The sequence below is a fragment of the Macrobrachium nipponense genome, chromosome 35, assembly GCF_015104395.2.
Source record: "Macrobrachium nipponense isolate FS-2020 chromosome 35, ASM1510439v2, whole genome shotgun sequence".
Taxonomy (NCBI): domain Eukaryota; kingdom Metazoa; phylum Arthropoda; class Malacostraca; order Decapoda; family Palaemonidae; genus Macrobrachium; species Macrobrachium nipponense.
In genome coordinates, this window is record NC_061096.1 from 13284360 (window position 1) to 13312273 (window position 27914).

The following is a 27914-nucleotide window of genomic DNA, read 5'->3' on the forward strand; positions in this document are numbered from 1 at the left end:
TTAAATGTTTCATAATATTTTTCTTTGTTACCATTTCATACACTTTCATAATATGTGATGTTAGACTCACAGGCCTATAATTACTTGCCTCTAGTCTTGATCCACTTTTGAAAGTAGGGGTAATATATGCTAATTTATGTCTATCATAAATCTTGCCTGTATCTACACTTTTGCAAGTGGCTTTGTAATAGAATGAACTACTTTCTTTAACAAAATGGCAGGGACACCATCTGGTCTGGCTACTGATCCATTTTTAATTTCATTAATGGCCTGTACAATATCAGCTTCACTAATATCTCTGTATCATTATCTTCATTATCAATTCTAGGGGTAAATTCTCTCAAATCTTTCTGCTAAAATGCTGCATATTTCCTTCTTTTCATTCCTTAATCTCCCTTCGTTTCTTGAGGGCCTATTTCTACTCTTCTTTTATTCATCTTATTTGCATATTAGTACAATAGTTTGGGGTTAGTTTGATATTTTCTAGGGTCTTTTCTTCTAAATCCCATTTTTTAATTTTCTTTTCTTTTGTTCTGCATTTTCTATCTTACTTTTTAGTTCCATCGCAATCCATGCATTCTTTTCTTTTGCAAGACCTTTTTTCTACTTTCTGATTTTCTGGAACAAGATCCTTCTGTCTTTTGGTATGCATGACTGATATTTACTCTTCTTCTTTGGTATATGGTACTTATTCACTATTTTCTCTAACATTTTGTATATTATACCCATATTTAGCTATCTATCATCAATTACAAATATGTTTTCATGAGAGAGAGAGAGAGAGAGAGAGAGAGAGAGAGAGAGAGAGAGAGAGAGAGAGAGAGAGAGAGAGAGAGAGAGAGAGAGATTGGCATTAGTGAGAAGAAAGAGGGAAAGAGACAGTGATGGTTGGAGAGAGAAAGAGTAATAGAAAGGAGCTATCTCTTTTCTTTCTTTTCTATTTAACCAGACTGAGCCACAGCAACATGTCATTTTTATGTATGCAACTTACAAAGTAGTTGCATAGCTGACTCCCACATTGTAGGAGGTGGGATTCATGGAGATATACATACTTTACAAATGAAAGAATGCACATTGTGCTAACATTAATGAAAATGCTTGTTGGTTCCTTATCTCTCAAGAGAGCTGTACAGATTTCTGCCTCTGGATTACGCTCATCTTAACTAGTAGATACGAGGCGATACAGCCAAGGGTTGTCTTCTACATAGAGAGATCCATGCAGCTAAGGAATAGTCTGTGGCTAGCGAGGTCCACACAAGGATGCCCCAGCCCAGGGTGCAGTACCACTACCAAAACAACAAAACCAGAGTAATTATATCACCACCAAAATATATCTAAAACCATACCCACCGAAAAGGATAAACTGATGGGTACTCCTAGTACAAACATAGTACCTCATGACTCCCTTTAAAACCTCAGCAACCTTGTTCAAAGTGAAGAGAATAGATTAAGAATGAGCTACTTCCTACACACCTTTACCCAATGCAATGCCATCAACCAAAAACGAACCCAGGTTACTGCAAATGTCATAAATTGTTTCAATTTCTCGCAAGTAATGACACGCGAACACGAACTTACACTTCCAATACGTCACTTGGACAATGGAATCTAATGTGAGGTTGTAATTAAAGGAAAGTGAAGTAGCAACCAGTCTTACTTCATGAGCTTTAACTTTAATTGAATTAAATTCTGATTCTTTCAACTTAGAATGAGCTTCTAAGACCAAATTCCTCAAGAAGAAAGCCAAGGCGTTCTTGGACAGAGGGCAAGATGGGTTCCTCACAGAACACCACAGGTGATCCTGATAGGCTCCAAATTTTTTCTGTCCGCTGTAAATAGTATTTAATTGCTCTAACTAGGCATAAAGACCTTTCTTCATCTTCCGGACCCACCAACTCTGTAAGACTTTTAATAACAAAGGAATGAGGCCACAGCTTGGACAGGGTCTCATTTTTAGCTAACAACCCCAGAGTTAATGCATTAACTTGAGCAAAGCACACACTTTTGCCCAGGGAGTGAAGCTCACTTACCCTCTGCCATGGACAAAGCTCACCGAAAGAGGAACTTTCTTGTTAGGTCTCTAAGAAAGGTTGAACTCAACGGCTCAAACTGTGGTTCCAACAGCCATTTCAGGACCACATCTACGTTCCATGACAACGTCCCACAATCTTTAAGTTTTTCCTGTGTCCAAAGACTTGATAAGATCTGATAGGTCTTTATCCTGAGACAGGTCTACTCCTCTTGTGTCTAAAGACCAAACCCAGCATAGACTTATATCCTTTGATGGTCGCAGTCGTCCTCAGGTACAGGCAGTCCCTGGTTGATGGCAGACTCGGTTAATGGCAATCTGGTTTTACGACGCCATAAAGGGCAAAGTTTTGGTTATCGGCGCCATTAGGTGCCAATAATAAGAGTTATGGCACCATAACATACCTATCATAAGTGCTATTAACAGAAACTTGGTGCCATAAGCACCATAAATCACTGAGTTCCAGTTAAAGGCAGTTTCCGCTTATCAGCACCCCGCCGATAACCGGGGACTGCCTGTAAGGAAACCAACAATTTCTGCAATACAGAGGTTTTAGAAGATATTTTATTTTTTTTACACCATGATCTAAAGATTGACCTCTTAGCCTGGTATACATCATTAGATGACTTTCTCCCGCACTGAATAATAACTCTTGCAGCATGGTTTGAAAAGCCCTTCGCTCGTATGAGGTGTTGGACAGTTTGTAAGCGGTCAGGGCCAGAGTGGACAGATTTTGGCCTTCCAGTAAGCCTTCTCCCTGGTGCATGGGAACCTGACAGTGACCTTTGTCTAAGAACGTCAATGGGAAGAGCAGACTCCTCCTCCACTAATGCTGCACATTCACTGGCAGTTTGCTTACACATCTTGCCCATAAGGACTTTCACTAAGGTGCCTAATTGCTACATGGTAATAACCATCAGGGTAAATCTTTGAGCAATGCATGCTTCAAGGTTGTACATGGCATTAGGTTTGGACGCATGTGGCTGGGTAAAGGAGTGGGTGAAATAGTTATGGGAGATAAAACTGCAGGAATAGAGGGATGAATAGTAGGTAAATTGGCTACACCTGATTTAGGAGTACATTCCAGGCTAGCTACATTTGTAGCTCTAGCCCTTGCAATTGCCTTTCAAACTAATCTATGTGGGATTTCATTCTTCCATTTCCCCTGATCCCAGTCCCTACAATTGTCACAATTCAGGTCAGTCGAACAAGTCTGTCCTCTCCAATTACCGCATATTGTGTGGGAATCATAAGAGGTTTTAGTTAGCCTAGTCTTGCAGCCTTTGCTGCAATAATGAACAATAGAGCTATTACTGTCAGACAGTGTTGTGAGCTATTACTGTCAGACAGTGTTGTAAAAGTCGTAAATGTAAAAAAGTCTAACAAAGCCTAGGCTAACTGAAAATCGTGCTAATACTATCAAAGTTAATGAACACAATTGAATGGAGACAAGACTAACCAGCCTGCGACCAAAATCAAATAAAAAACTTATTGCGAATAACAGTTCTAACAGAATCTAGGCTAATGAAAATTGAGCACACACTGCCAAAACACGAGTATGTCACCGAATGAAGAAAGAGAAAGAGTAACCCACAAGCAACCAAACCCAAATTAATGCAGCTTGGAACAATTGAAGTTCATTCGTTTGGCAGCAGAAATAAATTGAGCTCTTCAGCTGTTTTATTATTCCTACCTGAAAGCCGGGGATGGGGGGGGGGTTTGTTATCAACTACACCTAAACAATAACGTATTGTCGCGAATATGACATTTTCATAATAAAATAAAATTTTATATATACTTACCATTTAATTACACAGCTAGCAGTTTCAATTATATTTGCAACAGTTCACATTCAAATTTTGAAGTAGCAACACTGATACTATGTAGGTGACGTCTCACCCCCTAGCGGAGGGTTAGGAATGACTCGGCAGACAACTCTCATTCTGTTTATGCTTATGTCCATCAGAGGAGAGGGGGGCCTCTGATCATGTAATTACTTGGTAAGTATATATAAAATTTTATTTTGGTATAAAAATGTCATCTGTATTTATACATACATACATATATATATATATATATATATATATATATATATATATATATATATATATATATATATATACTTACCAAGTAACTACATATCTGAATCCCACATTGACAGGTGGTGGGATACATGGATATATTCTACTCTAAAACATTAAGTCATATAATGAATTTGAAATAGAAAAGCTGCTAGCATTGAAAACTATGCCTGTCGTTCCTTGTTGGTCAAGACAGCCTGCAGTAGAAACTGCCTCTGGTTGGTGCTCAACTTGACTTGTAGTGCTATGGCAGTCAAGTCGAGGGTCGCCTCTACTTTGTAGCAGAGGAGGAGTACTCTGAATGTTACTAAAACAATAGTGAAAGTTATGTAGCCACAGAAATATCCAGTGACTAGCCAAACTTTCAAGGTGCCTTGCCCTGGGCGCAGCACCATAATAAAAAACAACCAGATAATGTTAGTTACCTACACTGAGGTAAACCACAACCCATCCACTAAGAGTGTCGGGTGCTCTGTGTACACTGCACCCTCCCAGCTCCCGAAACTCGGACACTTCACTACAAGGTAATGGTCCAGACAACAGGAGAGAATCCTAAGCTTCCTTCCATGATACAATGCAAGTAACTAAAATTTGCAAGGTACTGCCAAAATTTTAAAACACTTAAAAACTTTCTTAGTTTCATGAGAAATTAAGAACGATCATACTACCAGTAGGTAGAATGTTGAATGGAAGTAAGATATATATAGCACTTGAAAGCTAGTAAGGTAAACTGTTCTAACTTCTTTAGCTTTGCTAAAAGGTGGAAAATGTTTCTCCTACACTTGTGTTTCTCAGAAGATAAAGTTCATTAAGGAAAGGGCAAGATGTTCTAGTCAGAGGACGAGACAAATTCTTACCATAACATCCTGGGTGATAACTGGCCTGGGAATCAAATTACTAGGAAATACCAGACCATTCAGCCGGGTAGACAGCTCTCTATTCCTCTTCTGAACCACAAAGCACTTTAGGCTCCAAGAGAATGAGCTGGTGCCAGGCTGTAGTTGCAGTCAGGAGTTCTAACCAGAAGAGGAGACCAGCTCTTGCTAAAACAAAATAATTCTTTGATGGCCTTTGAACTTGCACATTCAAACAGAAAGGAAAATTTTATTCTCATTGCTAGTGAGCTCTCAGAACAAGAGCTGGCATCTTAGCAAAGCTGGTGCTGGGCTGCTGATTGAACTGGAAAAGCAGGATGCCAGACTAGCTATGAGCTCTGGTGAAGTCTGGCGCCCCTGGAAGACGTGGATATCCAAAAACTCTTAATGGAGAAAGAAAAGTATCTAGATCTTGGGTCAGTCCCTGTCCTTAACTAAAATTCAAGGAAGATGAGTAGATTATCTTCTTTTTCTGGCTTGGACGTGTCAGGAACTTCGAACTATGTCTCTGCACTTACACATGAAATATGCATAGTTCGATACCCTACAACAGTGTGATCGCAAAAGAAACAGTGATGTCTCGCAAAAAAGACGTAGGGCTAGAGAAACTAGCCTCTGAAAGTCAATTCCCAGGTCTGGAAGATGACAAAAGTCACTTACATGACTTGCAAAGGTCTCTGTAATAAGTAATAAACCTTCCAATTAAAAATCCTCAGTACAGTCTAGCGTCTGTCTGGTGCAAATCAGACTACCTTAATAGATCTCCTAAAGAGAGATTGACTGAAAAGACATGGTAGGGAAAGATCCTGTAGGATCTACCCACAACTGAGGAGGTTCAGAAACTATGATACAGGCCAAAATATGGTTAAGTAGGCCAAAATATGGTTAAGTGGACATGGCTTGGAGATAGTCTGAACATTGTATAGTTCCTCCTTGATTATGATGAAGGCCCTCAGGAGAGGAGGTTTAATGTATCAGACTATGGCATGGAATCTGAGGAAAAAAAAAGAAAATAGGAGGTAGTCGCAAATTCCTTGAAGAGGCAGACAGGGCCCAGCCATGTCCAACCTAGAGATTCCCCAGCCTCAGCAGTCAGGTAAATGGTAGTCCTTCCCTGACGTCACAGTATGTCTGATAAGACTCAAGTTCTATGTGCTAAAAGAGGGAATAGAAGGCTTGATAGATTTGAAAGGGAAGACACAAGGTAGAGCCTTTCTTATATAAACATTGGAACTGTGGTCCTGTCTGAATAGTTACCACAGTCTACAAGTTCACTAAGGTCAAAAGACATTGGGCTTATTTTAAGAAACATTCAACCAAAGAGGAAAGTGAAGTATCTATCTTTCCAGGGATTGCTACCACTTGATAAAGGGACCACTCTGTGCCTAGGATCTGATCCAGACGACTGAGTTTGTCTGCGACCACATTCTGTTTGCCTGAGATATAACTGGCTGGGAGCTCTACCGAATTGCTGACAGCCCACTGGTGAACCTCGACGGTCAAGGCGTGAAGTTGACGAGAAACCAGGCCTCCCTGCTTGTTCACATAGGCTACCACCGTGGTGTTGTCCGACATGAGAATGACAGAGTGACCTACCTTCCCCTAAAACTCTTCAGACCCAGGAAAGCCGCCTTTAACTCTAAGACATTGATATGTTGCTGTTTGCCCTCCAAACTCCAAACGCCTGAAGCAATGAGGCCGCCAAAATAAGGCCCCCCAATCTGCGAGGGAGGCGTCTGAGAACAGAAGGAAGTCTGGTGGAAGAGAATGCAGAGGGACACCCTTCAAAAGATTCCGGTTGTCCAACCACCAACGGAGGTCTTCTCTCCCTTACAGAGACAGAGGAACCTTTAACAGGAGTGAGTCCCCTGCCGGAGACCAGAATTCTCCCAGTCTCCATTGCAGAGACCAAAGATGAAGACGCCCATGTGAGACCAGCTTCTCCAGGGAAGACAACACTCCCAGAAGAACCTGCCACTGATGAGCTGCCTGATGTGGTTCCGACAGGAAGTCACGCACCACCACTCGCAACTTCTCCAATCTCTGATCTGACAGGAAAACTTTTGCAACTGTCGTATCGATGACCATGCCCAGGTAGAGAATCCTTTGACTGGGTACAAGGTTCGACTTTTCCTGGTTGACTACGATGCCCAGTTCCAGACAACCAATGTAGACGATCCCTGTCCTGCAGCAGCTTTTCCCTGGAAACTGCCAAGACCAACCAATCGTTGAGGTACCTCAGCATACAGATCCCCTGAGCATGGGCTCAACTTGACACAAGAGAGAAGACCCTTGTGAACACTTGAGGGGCTGTTGTCAGCTCGAAGCATAGGACTTTGAACTCAAAGACCTTGTCCCCAAGAGAGAAGCGAAGGAACTTCCTGGATGTCGGATAAATAGGGATTTGGAAGTATGCGTCCCTTAAGTCTATCGACAGCATGAAGTCGCCTTCCCTCATGGCTGCCAACACAGAACGCAGGGTCTCCATCTTAAACCATGTCTTCCTGGTGAAGTGATACAAGGTGGATAAGTCGATCGCAGGTCTCCATCCTCCCGCGACGCTTTGGGCACCAAGATGTGACTGTAAAACCCCGGAGACGGACGCACCACTCCTCTCTCTATCACATCCTTGTCCAGCATCTGCATTTCCTCCTGAAGAGCCAAGAACTACAGAGAATCTGGAGGATATGCCTTCCTGAGCTGCGGCTTGTCCGACAGAGGAGGACATCTACCATCCACTTCTCTGCCCCATAACTCTGCCACTTGGCCCAATGGCCAGCCAGGCAACCCCCCCACCCGTGGTGCAGGAGAGGAAGAGGTGCCTAACCTACCGACGGCCCCCTTTACCTCTGCCCCTTGGGCCCCTTCTTGGCTTAAAGGAACGAGAGAAAGGGAGGTTGGTCCTCTGACTTAGGCTGAGTTGAACAGGAGGCCCTGCCAAAATCGAACACCTCGATGGCTTACCAGGCGACGATCTTCTTGACTGCTGCTGGACAGGTAGAGGAGGAGGAGCCAGATGTCTCCGAGGATGAGACTCGGACTTAGACACGGCCTGGTGCACCAGTCTGTCTTTGGTGTCAGCCCGGTGATGGTCTATCGCATTTTCGAGCTCGGTCCGAGGAAACAAAAACTGGGACACCAACAGATCTCTGTTTCTCAATGCCAGCAAGGACTCTGTGTCAACTGATCTCTCCATCCTAGATAAAGCTGCGTCTCTTCTAATCAGAAGGTTAAGCCCATAAATTAACACTGAGGTGAGCCATATACAAAAATGCCTTGCCCTTGGACTGCAACATACTAGCAAGTAAGGATGCACTCACCAACCCTTCTGGGGACCTGTCAGAAGCTATCTTGGCAATGACCACAGACCAGAAGTCCAGCCAAGAAACCGCCTGCAACACGGAGGCTGCCGTAGATTTCAATGCCAAGGCATCTTGTGGAGACAAGGAGGAGCCACCGACCTCACCTGCTCCAAAGTCAATCCCGGCTTCAGGCGAATGACGTCCGGGTTAAGATGGCGCGACATCAAAAATGCAGAGTTCGTAGCATAGTACTTCCTATGTCTCGTGAAAGGCGGGGTCAGTAGCTTGGCAGAGCCCCTAGAGCGAAGCGAACCGTCCCGGTTCAAAACAGAGGCGTTAACCTTATGCAAGACCAACTGGACGTGCCCCGATAAGGGAAGCTGAAGAGATGATTTGGGATCCTGCGTAGCTCCCACCAAGGCTTCCAAGCAAGAAGGAGTGTAAGATGACCGAGCCTGAGTCCTACTTTCCAATTGTTGAACCCATGAATGAGATCAACAACTTCCGAAAAGGAAGACAAAAACTCTTGCGTGTCTCCCTCCTACTCCGGCAACGGAAACCGACAACGAGAAGACTGTGTAGGCTCCTCTAAGGTGCCTTCCTCATTAAAATTAATGAAAGGATCAGCAGCCAAACAGCCCAAAACACCAAGTAACCTGTCTGGATGGGTCCACTCGCCGGCTCCCGAGACAAACCCACTACAACACTAGAAACATCACTACGCACTCCTCTAACAGATGACTCACTATATGTCTGTGAATGGTCACAGGCATGGCGGACGTACGAACGTGAGTTGGAGGGGAATTCCAAACACTCAAGATCGAAGGAGAATCCCCCAGAGTCAAACTCTTGGAAGCACCAGGGAGAGGGGCAGGCAAACACTCCTGCTACACCAACTCCGCACTCACCACCGTCCACCTCTTGACAGGCGCCTTGAGATCCTTACGGCGACAAATAGGCCCTGGAGAAGTAGGAACACTTGCATCATGTGCACGGATAAGGGAGGTTGCAACACGCTCGCGAGGTGCATGGACAGGAGGTTGCATTGCGATTCGATGCAGTGGACAAAGCAGCCACTGCAGATTGCACAAGGGAAGATACACTAACACTCTCCAAAACACAAACACACTCGAGAAAAACGTCCGCATTGTTCCTCCCTTGTACGTGAAGAAAGAGCAAAGTCCTTAGCCTTCCAACGCTTGATACACTGACGTGGCGCAGAGGGGGAAGAGGGAGAGGAAGACAGCACTGGTTTCTTACACGATCCTCTTCGCAGGAGGTGGGGACGATGCAACACGTTTCCTTCCAGTCCTCCCAGCCGACAAGGCAGTCAACTTATCATCCAAAACAGATTCCAACCTCTTAAGCACCACCTGGCATATAACCTCAGACTGATCTGCAAGAGAAGGCTCCGATGACATGGAAGGGAGATGCAGCGAACTGGGCGGCAGAGATGATGTCATGGCTTCCCCTCGGTCCGAAGGGGAAGTAGACACCACTGGCGGAGGAATACACGACGACTGATCCCGTGACATCATCAACGGGCTGATGCCACGGCTTCGCTCCGACTCAAAGAAGCGGCAACAGTCACTGGCAGAGCAATACAAGATGGCTGACCTCGGCTACCCACGAAGACGAGGCCGGGAGGAAGGGGGAGGGCCAGCCTGGGGAGTAGGGGTAGCAAGCCTCCATAAAGTGTGCTGGCAACCCCTCCAAGGACAGGGTAGCCCCTAGCCCGAGTGTCTTCCATATTACCGCCATCTTGGACGCCTCTGACTCTGGAATAAATGAGAATGATGAAAAAGCCTCCACCTTCCCGGGAATCAAATTAACTCCAGAAGAAGAAGGGGCGACATTACAGAAATCAGCCTGAGGGCCTCCCAATACTTCCAGCGATGACTCAATGGAAGAAAAGGAAGGAGACACAGACACAACGCTACTATGGGGGGTGAGTACTGCAGGAGATGAAGCATCGGGAAGAGGCAAAAAACCTTCCCATGAAGGAAGAGTTGAAACCCTCCGATGCTCCCTCTTGCTATAAAACGAATTCCACTGCTCTTTAGGCCATGCCCGACATTCCGTGCAAGGATTCGTTATAGTACAAAAATTAGAACGGCACCTGCTACATGTGACGTGGGGATTGGTCGCCGCCAAAGCCAAAAAACGAGAACACAGAAAACCTGGAATTCCGAGGCACACATGTTGAAAAGGCTGAGAAGGAGCAGAGGAAGCCATATCAGCTACACACACACACACACACTAAACAAACAAAATGGGCAATGAACCGAGTAAGGCCGAGAGAGGTCAACCACAACTCTCGCCCAGGCGTTAAGAAAAGACTGAAGCGGCGGTGTAGGTGCGTGGTCTTTGACCACTCATCACCCGATCTACACATGTGTTGCCAGATATCACAAGATTCCTTGCTCTCATCTGCATTTTAACCGGATCCAGCTAGGTACTAGAAATTATCCTATTGTTAAGACCGAAGGTTTGTTCGCGTATGAACAAACACCTTTCCAGTGGCTGTCTGTCAATAACTCGGACCAGCAACAGGTTCGACTGAGGGGGCGACTACTTGTGTGATAAACCCCCGACCTCCCTTGGACATTCAGTTTGCCTCCTCCCAGGTGCAGGGGAGTCTGACAGGGACCTTCTGCCTAGGAGAATTGAGAGACAAATAGCCACCTCCTCCACTTCACAACACTTCACTACCTTAGGGTTAATTGCTAACCCCAACACAAACTGGCAAAGGTACAGGAGGGAAGTGAGGGAGCCAGGTGCAGGCGCAAGTGGAAAAAAGAAGGGAGTAGTAGGAAGAGAAGCACAAGGAGCTGGCGTCAAGTGTTTTCTGGCACAAGAAACAACAAACAAGGAAAAAACTCATCCTGAAGCTTTCAGCTGAAACTACTCAACTTTTGGTCTGGATATAGTCCAGTAAATAACTGGCAAAAATTAAAACATCTGCTGCCGACACCTGATGTTATCACCAGAAATTGCAGAAACGGAATAAGAGTTGTCTGTTGAGTCATTCCTAACCCTCTTGCTAGGGGGCTGAACCAATGTCACCTACACAGTATAGGTGTTGCTAACGCGAAATTTGAATTAAACTGCTGCAAAAAAGTGAAACTGATAGCTATGTAATTACTTAGTAAGTTGCACATATAAAACTTATTAAATGACAATACAGTTCTATTCTCCTTCATCTTTCGTGCTGTCTCAATTCTCTTGATGTCATAACATTACAGATAGCTATGTGTCAACCATGGACAGGAAAGCATAAAAAAACTACTGTATCAAACAATCTGCTGGAGAGAGTCAGACATACCTTATCCAAATTCATTATTAACTGCAGACTATAGGCCTACTTACCATTTGAACTAGCAGTACTTGGAGAGGATAGTGTCAAGTTACCTTCTGGGACAGGCATAATGCTCTCCCTCTCAACACCAGCTTCCTCCACCGAACCTGAAGAAAAAAAACAAATATTCAACCATGAACTAAATGGCAGGCAAAACTATAGCCAAGTTAAAACTCTTCAAACCAAAAGTCAGAAAACAGGATGATTAAAATAACACATGATAATATCCCAGTATGATCAAACTTCACTGTATGGATCGAAGAACAGAACTCCAATGAGTAGAACAATGATGCGAAAAGATATGATGATGACTGTATGGATAACTATTGGTGTAAATTTAATTTTTCATAGGTATAAAAACTGCCGTTCTTATGGGAATATCCCTGAGCAAGAGCACTAGTTGTACTTTATAACAAGGGCATTAACAAGGGTTATGAGGGTGAGTGGGGGATATGTTTCACTTGGCCCAAGTCACTACTCACATTTTAAGCTATAAAGGGCTGGTTTGTATACTTAGGAATATTATAAATTACTTTAAAAACTACCTTGATATTTGTTCCTAAGGAAATACAAACCATCACCTTTTATATAGTAGACTTACTCCCCCAAGTGAGAGGTTGTCTCAGCTAACTGACGAGCCGAGTCTACCTGGGAGCGCCACGCTTCCAGTTGCATATGCGAGAAAGGGATGTCATGACTCCTGTAACTCAGTCATGCTAATATGTACCTAAGTATGTATGTAGTGGGTTCAGAATAAGCTATACCTTACCCACACCATTTGTTACAAGGGAAGGCAGAAGGAGATGCATCTTAGGAAGAGACTATGCTAAGACTGGATGCTTGAAATACAGTTAGCTATATTCTATCTTACTCCAGCAGGTACAACAACCTTGATGCAGCTCCCATAAAGTAAAAAGGGAAGAAAGTGAAGCTTGATACGTAAACAAATTGATGAGCATCTGCCACAGGCCCAAGGACTTGTGGGTGACATCCTTCAGGTAGAATGAGGTAAAGGTTGTCTGTCTATGCCAGACACCTGCCCTCATTACCTGAAACATCAAAAATGTTTTGCAAAAAAGCACTCTTGCATGAGTAGGAAGACTAACATCTTCCTTAAGGGGGTCATAAACTCTCTTGATCTTCACAAAGTCAGAATGTAAGGGTTACCCTGGACACCACTGTTGCACTAGCCTGCGCAAATTAAGACAAAATTCATACAAACCTGAGGTCTTTACATATGGAAATGTCGTCAGCACAGCTGGAAACCAGCCATTCAATTCTTAACGTGATATTTTTATGATAAAAATGTTATTGTTATAATACAATTAAGTTTGTTCATACTTACCTGGCAGATATATATATAGCTGTATTTTCTGAAGTCCGACAGAATTTAAAAATTCGCGGCACACGCAGTGGGCGGCCAGGTTGGGTAGTACCCATTCCCGCCGTGGGAGGCGGATATCAGAACTATTCCCATTTTTCCTATTCATATTTTATCAGTGCCACTGTCTCCTGAGGGGAGGTGGGTGGGCACTTTAATTATATATATCTGCCAGGTAAGTATGAACAAACTTAATTGTATTATAACAATAACATTTTGTTCATGAAACTTACCTGACAGATATATATATAGCTGAATCCCACCTTCGGATGGTGGGAAGAGACAGAATAGGATTTTTTGGGAAACTAAATTAAGTAGATGATATACATCTTGGTTCCTGACCTGTTAGCATAGCCGACTTCGTGATTACTGTCACCAAAGTCTGCTTCTGCGTTACTAGAGTTGCCAGCGAGGTAGAGACCTGTAATGCTGGTGCGCTCTAGATGATCTGTCAACGGGGGCGTGACCACAATGTGACTAGACCATATGACCATACTTCTGAGGGCACCGAAGCTAAAACCACCACCTGACCTAACCTATCAAAGTTAGTTCCATAACTTCTAGGCTAAAGAAAAGGGAACGCGCCTCAAGCGACCAACCCTTCAAAGTTAAAAGCCCACCATATCCCTTTTCTATAGGATAGGATTCGTGTTGCTTCCTGCCCCCAATAATATATCTACGGAAATGTTATGGTCCTAGCGACTTACAGATCTCAAATGTCGTCTTCACATCCCGTCGGGAGTGTGAAGCGAACACAGAGTTGCTTCGCTAAAGCGTGGCACTCAGGATGTTACTGAGTGTCATGCTCTGTTGAAATGCTTCCGCCGGCCGCGCCCTCACCTCTTGAGCATTCATATAAGAAAAAATCTCAAATCTTTATGCAAACATAATGAATGAGGGACCTCTTAAAAGAACTCCTTGGCTATAATGCCAGGGTGTTCTTGGACATGAACCAGTCTGGTCTTTTACGGAACACCGCAGATTGTCGGGAGTGTGAAGCGAACACAGAGTTGCTTCGCTAAAGCGTGGCACTCAGGATGTTACTGAGTGTCATGTTCTGTTGAAATGCTTCCGAGGCCGCGCCCTCACCTCTTGAGCATTCATATTAAGAAAAAATCTCAAATCTTTATGCCAACATAATGAATGAGACCTCTTAAAAGAACTCCTTGGCTATAATGCCAGGGTGTTCTTGGACATGAACCAGTCTGGTCTTTTACGGAGCACCGCAGATTGTCTGTTGACCTTGACTTTCTATAGTTTTATCAAGATAAAACTTGAGAGACCCTACAGGGCACAGGACTCTAATGCCCTTGCCCAATAATTTGTGCCATACCCTTGGTCTCCAAGCCTTCGGGTCAAGGGTTAGATAGGTTTTCGTTCTTATCAAGAACGGAAGGCTTAGAGGACAGACCGCATTATGTCCTTTAAAGCCAAAACCTCTGATGATGGCTAAAACCTCACTAACCCTCTTTGCCGTGGCTAGAGCGGTTAGAATATTAGCCTTTCTGGTCACGTGTATTAAGTTCGCAGAAAGGATAGGTTCGAAATGCTTTTTGGTCATCAGAAACTCAGACTACGTCTAAGTTCCATGCCGGTAACCTTTGATCCAGAGCATTTCAAGATCTCCACAGACCTCAAAGATCGTGAAGCTTTGTTGTTTTGACAGAACCGAATCTCTGAGCCTAGAGGCCGTCAACAACATATTTGCATATTCTACAATAGTTAGGACTTCTAGCTTATCTCATACTTCAGACGGAAAGATAGAACCATAAGGAAATTCACAGAGGTCGAGTTGGAGGAATAGTCATTTCCCTTCACTTACTCCAGAAACGGCTCCTCCGATTGAACACTGAAAATAGGCAGCACTGCTTTGACCTTGGCCAAGACTGCCATCTCTTGAGACTTATCGCTATGTACCGTTGAAGACGAAGGTAGGTATTGAATGCAACCTACGTCTTCACAGACGAATCGAGGAGAAGGATTCTCAAGATTCTGAACCTGTGCTTACAAATGACTGAAACGCTAACCGCTATTTCATTGCTGTCCGGTGAGAAGTCGTAGTTGCAATGAAAGCGGGGCGTTCTTCAGTAATGAAAACCCAGGGAAAGGCCGCCTGAAGAACTACTTCTCATGGGCTGAACATTTGGAAGTAGAGCTGTCAGGTCGGAGAGTAGGCGATGTCTTTATGACATATCTGTTAATTCGGGATGAACAATGAACAATTGTACACCTACGAATATGAGATATTTTAAAGACAAACTCAGATGTCTGCAAAATCATTTCGCATTATCAGTGCGATGCAGCGGGAGACTTGTACAGACTTCTGTTACCGTGCGGTAAACAGTAAAATGAATAAGTCTAAGATATCTCTGTTGAAAATTCTCACATATCGAAGGCGATGGAATCTATCGTCACAGCAGTAGATGGTCCTTCATAATTGCGAGAATCCCCTTTAATCAGAGACCTAAGTCCAAGATTGTGGGCAGAGATAGGTTCGGTAGTCAATCAAAGGCAGGGGAGATAGAGAGACATAAACAACCGTGCATCTCGGAGGCCCAGCTGATACTGAGCGGCTATCAGGCACAGGCAGTTCAATACGCAGTAGCAGAGCCTGAGCTCCCGCTGACTCGTCATCCTGAGTTGCCAGGTAATCCATATTCCACAAAGGAATGCGTTCGGCTAGAACCACCGAGCATAAAAGATATGCTCGAGCAATTATATTTAGGCGAAACGAATTTCGGTAAATATAAAATAAAAGTTGAAATGGTGTTGTCGTGACAAAACCATAAGTATATAAAATTGAAACAAACTCCTGGGAGGTTGCAGGCAACCCGAGTTGCAGTTCAATTAGAATACTTCTCGTCTAAGTCGCAATCCGTAGAAAAACAACCTATGGATGCGGCCCCTACCCCTCGGACAATTCAACTGCTTAGTAGAATCATGTCGCGAGGTTTAATATACGTAGTATATTTATAGGATTCTGAACAACGATCTCCATCCTAAATTCTTTCCTTCAAGAAAACAAAATAAGGATTGGAGATCGACCACCTTCTTGATCTCTATCAAAGAGAGTGAAGGAGAAGTCTTCCCTCAAGAAGGAAAGCTTCAATGGTGAACAGAATACTAACTGCCTGAGTTGCCAGCTACTCCCTTTACGAAGGAATAGGTATGATATTATCGAGCAAAAGGAAACTCTCAAGCAGGCCTATTTAAACGAAACAGAATTCGCTAAATACAGAAGCTGAGTTGGTGTTGTCGTAACAATACCTGAAGAGTTGTTCTTACTCCGAAAACTCTTGGAAGGTTGAAGGGAGTGTCAAATAAATACATTAGAACAACAGTTCTTTCGGCTTCTATCCGCAGAGGTAAATACGATATGCGTAAATGACTTGACCCATGCGTTAGCAAAATGACGCAAAGATAAACTACATAAGTATTGTAGTAATTTGAACATCAAATTCTCTACTACATCTTTCCTCAACGAGGAAGAGAGAAAGAAAGGGAAACCGACTGTCCACGTTCTAATGAATGAGACTTTTTAAAAGAACTCCTTGACTCTTTGCCAAGACTCTTTGCCAAGAAAAAGGGAGTAATATTCGAATAGAGATCATCAAGAGAACCGAGGATCGAAAGGACGTTCAATGTTCTTATGATATTGGACATAAGACTTCCTGGATCTAGTCTACAAGTCTTTTTCTTACTCCCCGGATGAGCCTCTGAAAATGAATGAGAGCTCTTCCGACTTTGTTAATGAGTTTATCCGCTTAAACGATAAAACGTTAAAATCTATGTCAATGAGAACTACCCCATTTATGAGGGGTCCCCCACTTAAATGACAATGGGGAAAACGTCCTGTGACTTGACAAAACGATTAGCACTTTGCTAATAGGGGAAAAACCCTTTAACATGACCGAAAGTCACCCAGGAATCCGAGTATATAATCTTCCCGATTCTCAAAGAAATCGATGAAGAGGAAAGAGGGATCGAAGAAAAAATTCGGGTATGTCTCTCCGCTAACTCCGAATCCTTTTTTAAAAAAAAAAAATTTCTGTAAAGAAATGACCTCAACAGCAAATAAGACGCCTTCAACAAGTCTTTTCTCTCGCAAAGCGTCCTGCCGAGCTTCCACCGAAGCGTCCTGGCGAATGTCCACAAAAGCGTCTGCTGAGCGTCCCTCAAAAGCGTCCTGGAAAGCGTCCTGCTGAGCGTCCTCAAAAGCGTCTGCCGAGCGTCCTCAAAAGCGTCCTGCTTAGCGTCCTGCTTGAGCGTCCTCAAAAAAAATCCTGCTTAGCTACGAGCGTGTCTGAGCAGAGAACACCAAGTCTTCTGGAACGAACCGTTTCCATAGGAGGAAACTCGTTGGGAGCGCCATTGATGCATGCAAGGCCCGCCAAAGAGGCGTCCTGGCGACGACCTTGCCAACATCTTCAATGTTATGACGAAACCGCGTTTTGCGTATGACGTTGAATATTTTTAAGGGACGTCCTCATGCGAGTCTCCATGGAGAGCCGCACGCTGCTCCTGAAGAGTGTGAACACTAAAGGAAGACGTATGGCTTTCGTCTTCCGCAAGGTGCTTCGCCGAAGCGTCCTGGAGAATGTCTCTACTTATAGGACGTCGAGCACCTCCAAAAGCTTCCTCACGTCTAAATTGCCCTTCTTATGCCGACCAGAGACATAAGTTGTTTGACTGTGCAAGCAGCTTGCCGGCCGTCAAACTTATCAGCTTGCTTTTTCGAAGTAAAGCGAACGTTACATTAAACGTTTTTTTTTAATACGGAGTGCCTATGAGGAGAGGAGACGAATACTGAGTTGCTCCTCCAAAAGGTGGAATCAAGAATGTCCTTGATTACCAAATTCTTTTGGAATGCTAGCGAGGTTGAAACAGCTCTAACTTCATGAGCGTTCACTCGCAGGAGGCTCAAATCACTCTTCTGGCAAGATGAATGAGCCTCCTTAACTAATGTATAAATGATGTATACATGAGCGTTCACTCGCAGGAGGCTCAAATTCACTCTTCTGGCAAGATGAATGAGCCTCCTTAATAATGTATAAAATGATGTCTACATGAGCGTTTCACGCAGGAGGCCAAATCACTCTTCTGCAAAGAATGAAGGCTCCTTAAATGTCCCTTAGGAAAAAAAGGCCAGTGCATTCTTCTAAAAGGGAAAATGTGGTCTTTACTCTTTCATCCTCTCGTGACGAGAGAGAGGACGTGAAGCGTCCTCTTCTCTAAAGCTTCTTTAGGGGGCGCGAGTCCTTCCGAGAACTCCAACCCGTGTGGGGCGGACGCCTCGGGGGACGAGAAGCAATCCTTCAAGATTCGTGCACGTGCTCGATCTTCGGCAGCCTGGGAAGCTACAACAGGACCTGCCGAAAGGAAGCCAGATCACCATGAAAACCCGTAACCCTAACCCTCCTTCGGCTTTTGACATGCCCTCTCCCTGGTTTCCTGGGAGTCCGACAGAGGTCTAGGCCTAGAGGCGTTATGGGCCGATCTGACGTTCCCTCCTAACGAGAGAGAGGACGTGAAGCGTCCTCTTCTCTAAAGCTTCTTAGAGGGCGCGAGTCCTTCCGAGAGCTCCAACCCTTGCGCGGGGAGGACGCCTCGGAGGACGAGAAGCAATCCTTCAAGATTCGTGCACGTGCACGATCTTTAGCAGCCTGGGAAGCGTCAACAGGTTCTGCGAAGGGACGCCAGATCGGTGGGGAGCCCCCGTAACCTCTTGCGGCTTTCGACATGCCCTCTCCCTGAGTCCGGGGTGGGAGTCCGACAGAGGTCCAGGCCTAGAGGCATTATGGGGGCCGATCTGACGCCCCCACCCTCCACAACACAAGGGGCACTACACTTCCAACACTGATTGGAGAGCGAGCCGACTTTAGTCTAAGATTACTTGATGTAATCCTCTAGCAGACATTCTTCTAGGCCCGTAAGCCATAACCACAGGGTTAGGCAAAATAAAATCTACAGGAGGTTAGAAGGTTCATTATTTCTAACTTCTGTTTACTGTGGAGGAAAACTCCTGATTCTAACACGCTCTAAAATGCGTACATGAATCCTCCTTCTTCCGTAATCAGTCACACATTACACTAATTACATTGAACTTATGCAAAGAAAACATGTAAACGTCATATATACTAAGCGAGTGTCTACCGAAAGTTCCGGTAGCCTCACCTTACCATGCAGACAACAAAGTCTGAAACTAGGCTAACTAGCTTCAGACATCAAATGCAATGAAAAAATTTACGATAGCGTATGCTAGCTACAAATCCAAGTTAATAATCGAAAGAATAATTAGGATACTTAAGCGGCTAATGAAGTTTTCAAAATCCTAGGCGGAGGTCTGTAAACAGTTGTTTACCGACCGGCGACAGAAAAAATATGAATAGAAAATGGGAAATAGTTTCCTGATATCCGCCTCCCACGGCGGGGAATGGGTACTACCACCTGGCCGCCCACTGCGTGTGCCGCGAATTTTTAAATTCTGTCGGACTTCAGAAAATACAGCTATATATATATCTGTCAGGTAAGTTTCATGAACAAAAGAGATTTTATGTACAGTACTTACCAAGCACTAATTAAATAGCTAAGAATTTCTAATACCAGCAGCTAAAATTTGAAAATCGCAGTAGTGATTCTTTTGTTTTTAGTGAAGGCAGGTAATCCCGCCCACTACTGGGGATTGAAGGTAAACAACATAGCAAACGAGCTTAATTTATTTATGCCCTGTCATCCATGATGGGGCAGAGGGTGGGCTTCCATTCTGTAAATACTTGGAGAGTAGTATACATAAAATCTCATTTCATTATAAAGATACCATTTTTATGTATGTAACTTCCCAAGTAATTATATAGTTGATTATCACATTGTATGGAGGATGGTATTCATGGATAAAACTATTGCACAGTCTTAATGGTAATAATAAAATGCAAATATAAAAATTGCTAGCATTAATACAAAGCTTGTTGTTTCCTCAACTGTAAAGAGAATTACCTATATATATTGCAGGAAATTACTGCCTCTGAGCGCAGCTCATCTCAACTTGTAGAGGTGTGGCATCAGACCAAAGGTCACCTACACAGACACTGACCCTGCCCTGGGCACACTACCATAAAAAAAAACATGAAAGCCAGAATACCAAAACAACCTACACCAATAATTTAGAAAACACCACCACCCTACCAATGATTTCAGAGGGTATCCAGTACCAAGTAACCCCCAGACTCCACTAGGACCCATATTCAAGACAAAGTAAGGTAGGAATAAAAGCTCCGCATGTTTCCCTCCTCAGAACCATGCCAGCCACCGTGAACGGGCCCAAGGTACAGCAGTCAATAAAAACAGTCTCAATTTCACGTAAATAGTGGGTCGCAAGGACTGACTTACGTTTCCAATGTGTGGATTGGATAATGGAAATTAAGGGAATGTTATACCTGAAGACCAGAGATGTAGCCACCGCCCTAATCTCATGCCTTCACCTTCAGAACAGGTAACCTTCTTCTACATGCGAATGGACTTCACGAATGAGATCTCTCGGGACAAAGGAGAGAGCGTTCTTGGAGAGAGGACGAGAGGGTTCATTAAATGAACACCATAAGTTATTGCAAGCCCCTCTAGGTGCTTAGGTCCTGCGAAGGTAGAACTTATGCTCTCACCAAGCAAAGAGACCTCATCACTTCATCTGGACCCACCATGTCGGAGAAGTTCTTAATTTTAAAAGACCACGGCCAAAGTTTAGGGGTATTCTCATTTTTAGAGAGAAATCCCAGAGTTCAGGCAGTCCCCAGTTTCAGCGGGGGTTCCCTTCCCGGGGGTGTGCCAATAAGCAAAAACCGCCATTAACCGAAACTCAGTAATTTTTGGCGCCAAAAGCATCTTATGGCACAACATAAGCACCCTCATGGTGCCTCTGTTAGGTATGTTATGGCACCATAACTCTATATATGGCGCCAATAACTGGAACTCAGCCTGTTAAAGCGCCATAAAACTAGATCGCCGAAACCCAGGAACTACCTGTATATGAAACTAGGGCATCCTCGTTGGAAAACTCAACCATTTCACCTAAGGCTTGAATTTCACTTACCCTTCTGGCTGAGGTCAAAGCTATCGGAAAAAGTGTCTTCCTTGTCTGATTCCTAAGAGAACACGAAACCATGGGCTCAAATGGAGGGCCAGACAACCTTTTTAGGACTATGCCCAGATTCCAGGAAATTTGTTGAGATTCCTTACGTTTGTATGTGTATCAAAGACTTACTATAGCCTGTTTAAGTCTTGATTAGAATGGTGGAAGGAGATAATCTTCTTGACTTCCTAAGGTACAGAAGAAAACCAGTAATCTCCGTTACAGTTGCTTGAGAAGAAGAAAATGCACCTAAAACTGGACCATTTGCTTTGGTAGATGTTGGAGGATGATTGACGCCTACATTTTCAGATCGCCTCTGCAGCTTACCTTGAAAAGCCTTTAGCTCTGAGGAGTCTGATGACAGTTTGAACCCTGTCAGAGCCAGCATAGATAACCCTTGATGGAACCTCATTCTGTGTGGTTGTCTGAGTAGTTGTTGTCTTTGAGTGAGTAGAGTAGATTAGGTTCGGACCCTGTTCTCTGAGGGGGCCAGAATGGGGCAGGCAATGAGGATCATCAAGACCTTTCTCTTTCTCTGAGTCTGGAACTTTGTGAGAACCTCTCTCATCATTCCCAAGTGAGGAAATGTGTACAATTCTTTGTCCGACCAGTCCAGGAGCATGGCGTCTACAGACCACGCCCCTGAATCCGGAACCAGAGAACAATAAAGAGGAAGTCAATTATTCTTGGCAGTCGTGAATGGGTAATCATTGGCCTTCCCTTACACAGAACTAGTCTTAGAGGCAAAACCTCTAGGACTGGCAGCAGAAGTGCAAATCAAAGTTTGAACTTCTACGGCTCCTGACACGCTAGATCCTGGGGATAAAGTGAAAGTTCCTCTTCCCGAAGGAACAGGAGAGCCAATGGAAGACCCAACTGCTGCCTCAGTTCCAGGAGGCAGACCCTTAGAAGTCCCGTGACGAGTGTGACTTCTTAGGGCAGAGGGAGACTACCTTCTCCTTCTCAAGCAGGGGAGCCCTACAAGTCAAGTCGAAGGGGAGGAAGTTGAAGGAGATGATGATGATGACGAAGATGAAGAGGACGATGTGATATTGACAAGCTCTCTTCCTACCCGACTTCTTCGCCAACTTCCGCAAGACTTCTTCTATAGGACAAAACAATCACCAGCAGAAATAGTTAATCACAAGGTAACTACATAGACGCTGTTCAGTAACGAAACTCCAGGATAACAGCAGCAAATTGATATGATTTTCAGCAGAGGAATAGTACACAGTCGAGGGCCAATGTCACAGCATGCTAACGAGTCACAGGTACAATTCCAAGGTTAGGATAACCAACATGAAGAGATATTCAATCATCTACTGCTGTAATCTATTATCACTCACTGTTAACCTGTTAAAGAAGATATGATTAAAAAAGATGGATACTCCTCTTGCACCCAAGGGCACTGCCCTCCAAAATGAGAGATCCCTCCAACATCAAAACAACACACACCTCTTCACCCAATAAGCTAGCAAAAAGGGTGAAGGAGAAGAGGGCATATACCGGGAGAAAAACAAAGGGCAAACTTCTGAATTCCCTCTCGGTAATTCCCCAAAGCATAAGCATAAATGTCAAATATGAAATTTTCATTATTAAAATGAAGTTTTATTGTATACTTACCGAACAATTATACAGCCGTGATTTCCACGAGCGGCAGGAGATTAAATTCAAATTTAGCGCGTAGGCGTCGCCAACACTGGTGGTGATGACGTCATCTCCCCTCACTCGCGGGAGAAACCAGGTTACAAACTGCCCAGGTGAATCCAATTCTTTCTGCCCGTCCGTCCACCTAAGGGGAGGAGGGTGGATATAATCATAATTGTTCGGTAAGTATACAATAAAACTTCATTTTAATAATGAAAATTTCATTTTTATTGTAGTGTCTTACCGAACAATTATACAGCTGATTACACATTTATGGGAAGGTGGGATTCAGTGGACCACAAGTATTTCTAAATGGTTACATTTATTACAATACCAGTAAACACTCAAGGTGTCTGTTGTACCTTACCTTGTAAGAGCGCTACAGCAGACTGTTACTGCCTCTGGTCGGTGCTCTTCTTACTATTGTAGAGGAATTGGAATTTGACCAAAGTTAGCCTCTACAGGAGTGGAATCCTTCCGTAGTTCAAGCGAGTCAAGGCTGACTGACGGAGGATAGTAACAACAAAGATTGCCCTTGCCCTGGGCTAAGACCAGAAATTCAATCATACAAAACATTTGTCACCAACACCAGATTTAAAAATGATATTGTTATGTTACAATAAAGTTTCATACATACTTACCTGGCAGATATATACATAGCTAAGACTCCGTCGTCCCCGACAGAAATTCAAATTTCGCGCCACTCGCTACAGGTAGGTCAGGTGATCTACCGGCCTGCCCTGGGCGGCAGGACTAGGAACCATTCCCGTTTTCTATCATATTTTCTCTCTTCCACCTGTCTCCTGCGGGGAGGCTGGGTGGGCCTTTAATTGTATATATCTGCCAGGTAAGTATGTATGAAACTTTATTGTAACATAACAATATCATTTTCATACAATCAACTTACCTGTCAGATATATACATAGCTGATTGGCACTCTTTGGTGAAGGGTAAGAGACAGCTACTTATGGAATAGACAGGTAAACAACATATGTTGTAGGTATAAATAAAACCTTGGTTCCTACCTGATAGGTGGTAGACTTCGTGGGTGTTTGCCCAGTAGTCTGCATCACCTCAAGAAACTTTAGCGAGATATATGATCTATGGCCAAGAGTTCTTGTGGGTCTGCCGAAGGGGTCTTATCCGCTTACTCGGCAGAGCCTGAAAGGACTTTGTCAATGGGTGCTGATCCACTTATATGACAATACACCTTATGAAGGAGCACACAACCAATCCCGACCACCTGATCCTAACCACGTTAGAAATAAAGATTGTTCCGAGTTATCCCCGAACTCTTCACAACAACCATAACTCAAAAAGCACACTACGCACACATACATAATTTTCAAAAAAAAAAAATTATACTCATCTAATTAGATATGACAAGAGTCTCTTACTGAACAACAGAGACGGCCGCCCGTGCAGCACCAAGTCCTTTTTGTTAGAAGAGACTCCAGACCATATCCAAAAAGAAGGTAAGTATATACTTAAGGATTGGTGTCGGCTCCCATACCCAGGATTGTATCCGCCGATACGAAAGGACCCAGAGAAAAACATTTCTCATAGGTCACACGAACGTCTTTCAAGTAATGAGATGCAAATACTGAGTTGCATGTCCAAAATGTCGTATCTATGATGTTTTTAAGCTACATATTCTTATGAAACGAGAGAGACGTCGCTACTGCTCTCACTTCATGAGCTTTCACTTTTAACAGTCGGAACTCTTCGTCAGGACAGATCTTATGCGCGTCTGTAATGACGTTTCTCACAAAGAATGCAAGAGCATTCTTGGACATCAGTCTTGTGGGGTCTTTTACCGCGCACCAAAGACCTTGCCTAGAGCCTTCCATCTGGTGCTTTCTCTGAAGGTAGAATTTCAGAGCTCTTACAGGACATAGAGACCTCTCTGCTTCTCTGCCTACGAGACTCGATATGCCTTTGACTTCGAATGACTTAGGCCAGGGATTCGTGGGATTCTCGTTTTTAGCTAAAAACAGGGTCTTAAACAAGCAAATAGCTGAGTCTCCCTTGAATCCTACTTTATCCTGCAGAGCATGTAATTCACTAATTCTCTTTGCCGTAGCTAAAGATAATAGGAATATGGCATTTTCATGGTGAATGGTCTCTAAACGTATGCCAGATGAGTAGGTTCGAACCTTTCGGATGATAGGAACTTGAGAACCACGTCTAGGTTCCAGTTAGGAGGGACCGGTTCCTTAGACTTTGAAGTCTCAAAGGACCTTATGAGATCGTGGAGATCCTTGTTATCTGCCAGATCTAATCCTCTATTCCTGAAGACTGCCGAGAGCATACTTCTGTATCCCTTTATTGTGGATACAGCTAGATGAGATTCTTCTCTCAGGAATAGAAGGAAATCCGCAATTTCCGCTACAGAGGTAGTGGAGGAGGACAACTTCTTAGTTCTACACCACCTTCTAAAAACCTCCCTCTTGGACTGATATACTTGTCTAGTGGAGGTTCTGCGGGCTCTCGCGATCGCGCTTGCAACTTCGCGAGAAAAGCCTCTCGCTCTGACGAGTCTTTCGATAGTCGAAAGGCAGTTCAGAGCGAGAGCGGGGAGGTTTGATGATACCTCTGGAAGTGTGGCTGTTTAGAAGATCCATCCTTCTTGGTAGGGATCTGGAAAAGTCTACGATCCACTCCACCACCTCCGTGAACCAGTCTTGAGCCGGCCAAAAGGGGGCTATCAATGTCATCCTCGTCTCCTTTGAAGCCACAAACTTTTTCAGCACTAGTCCCAGGATTTTGAATGGAGGAAAAGCGTAGACGTCTACGTGAGACCAGTCCAGCAGGAAGGCATCTACCATAAGAGCTCTGGGGTCTTCCACGACCGAGCAAAAGACTGCCAGCCTTTTGGAGATGAACGCGGCGAAGAGATCCACATTCTCACACTCACATTTGAATCAGACATACTGAGAAAATTCCAAAAAGCAAGTCCAAAATCAGTCCACAGTAGCGAATGCCAAAAACACGATCCAGATACGTCACCAAAAAGCCGAGAAACGATGATCAAAGGATGAAATAAGAATCTAAGTCAGGAGGTAATAGCAACAATGTTGATACCACCGGCGACAGAGAAAATATGATAGAAAACGGGAATGGTTCCTAGTCCTGCCGCCCAGGGCAGGCCGGTAGATGACCTGACCTACCTGTAGCGAGTGGCGCGAAATTTGAATTTCTGTCTGGGACGACGGAGTCTTAGCTATGTATATATCTGACAGGTAAGTGATTGTATGAAAACCAATATACCCAACCATTATAAAATCTGACCCTAACAAACTGGTGAGTATCCCAGGTACTCAGTACCCCCAGCTTCCCTTGAACTCGACAACCTATTTCAAGGTGAAAAGTTAGCATAGAGGTGACGACCCCTGTGCCGTTTCTCCCAACACCATGCCAGAAACCGCCACCGGACCTAACGTTTTACAATTCTCGAAAAACCGTTTTCTATCTCTTTGAGATAATGACTCGCAAAAACCAAATTCGATCTCCAGAACGTGCTCTGAAGAATCGAAGCTAAAGATAAATTCTTTCTAAATGCTAAAGAAGTTGCCACTGCTCTAACCTCGTGAGCTTTAACTCTCAGAACGGAAAGATTGTCGTTCTCGGACTGCGAGTGAGCTTCCCTGATAAGCTCTCTAATAAAGAACGATATAGCATTCTTAGAAAGAGGAGAGAGGGAGGGATTTTGAACGAGGTCCAGAGCTTAGAAGATTGTCTTCTAATACCCTTAGTGGCAAGCAGATACTGCTTAATAGCCCTGACTGGACATAAGAGCCTTTCTTCCTCCTCATGTCCAACCAAATCAGATAAGTTCCTTACCACAAAACTCCTCGGCCAAGGATTAGATGGATTCTCGTTTTTGGCTAGAAAGGTCAAAGATACCGAAAATACAGCATTGCCTTGAGAGAAACCGACTCTTTTGTCTATAGCTGCAATTCGCTGACCGCGTTAGCAGAAGCTAGTGCAATAAGAAAAAGTGCCTTCTTAGTCAAGTTCCTGAGTGAAGCCGACTTCAAAGGCTCAAACGGTGGCCCCATGAGGAACTTACGCACCACATCTAAGTTCCAAGCCACTGTATCCTGCGGGAGCTTAGTGGTTTCGAAAAACCTAATGAGGTCCGACAGATCTGTATTGGAGGAAATATCCAAAACCCCGATGTCGAAAAACTGAAGAAAGCATGGCTCTATATCCTCTGATCGTTGAAGGAGCCAGTTTCTTAGAGTTCCTAAGAAATAGAAGAAAATCTGCTATTTCCGTTAAAGAGGTCGCAGAAGTAGAGACTTTAGCACTTCTACACCACTCTCTGAAGATTCTCCACTTCCCTTGATAGAGTTTTTAGAAGACTCTCTCCTACAACGAGCGATAGCTTCTGCAAGCTCTTCTTGAAACCCTTTCGCTCTGACAAGATTTCGGACAGTCTGAACCCTGTCAGAGCTAGAGCGGACAAGTTTTGGTGGTAACCTCTTGAAGTGAGGTTGTTTGAGAAGCCACTTCTCTGGAGGAAGAAGTCTGGGGAACGTCTACTAACAACTGGAGAATGGTCCAGGAACCACTCTTTCCTGGGCCAAAAGGGAGCGATTAACGTTAGTGTTACATTGCTGTGCGACATGAACTTGTTCAGCACCTCTCTTATTAGACCGAACGGAGGGAATGCATAAGCACCAGACCCGACCAATCCAACAGCATTGCGTCCACCGACCAAGCTAGAGGATCTGGAACTGGAGAACAAAAGAGAGGAAGACGGTTGTTCCTTGAGTCGCGAACAGGTCTATGGACGGTCGTCCCCAAAGGCGCCAAAGTTTCTGACAAATCTTGTTGTCCAAAGTCCACTCCAGAGGTAACCTTGCTGTTGACGACTTAGCTCGTCCGCCAGGACGTTCATCTTTCCTGGAACAAATCTCGGGACTAGCTGAACCTTCGCTTCGTTTGACCACAGGAGGAGATCCTTGGCTACTTCGTAAAGAGGAGAAAGACTGAGGTACCCCCCCCCCGTTTCCGCACGTACGAGAGAGCCGTGGAGTTGTCGGAATGCACTGCCACTACCTGACCTTCTACTAAGCTCCGAAACTGTCTGAGCCCAGGAAAATTGCTAAAA

At 44.2% G+C, this 27914-nt stretch overlaps 1 protein-coding gene across 8 annotated transcripts in view; it reads right to left on the reverse strand.

Annotated features, from left to right (window-relative positions):
- LOC135208431 (TGF-beta receptor type-1-like) overlaps positions 1-27914 on the reverse strand; it is a 368373-nt gene that overhangs the window by 323041 nt on the left and 17418 nt on the right. For all 8 annotated transcript variants that reach the window (XM_064240592.1, XM_064240591.1, XM_064240594.1 and 5 more), the window contains exon 2: positions 11657-11752. In XM_064240592.1, the coding sequence (XP_064096662.1) occupies positions 11657-11752 (96 nt within the window). The remainder of the gene's footprint in view (positions 1-11656; positions 11753-27914) is intronic.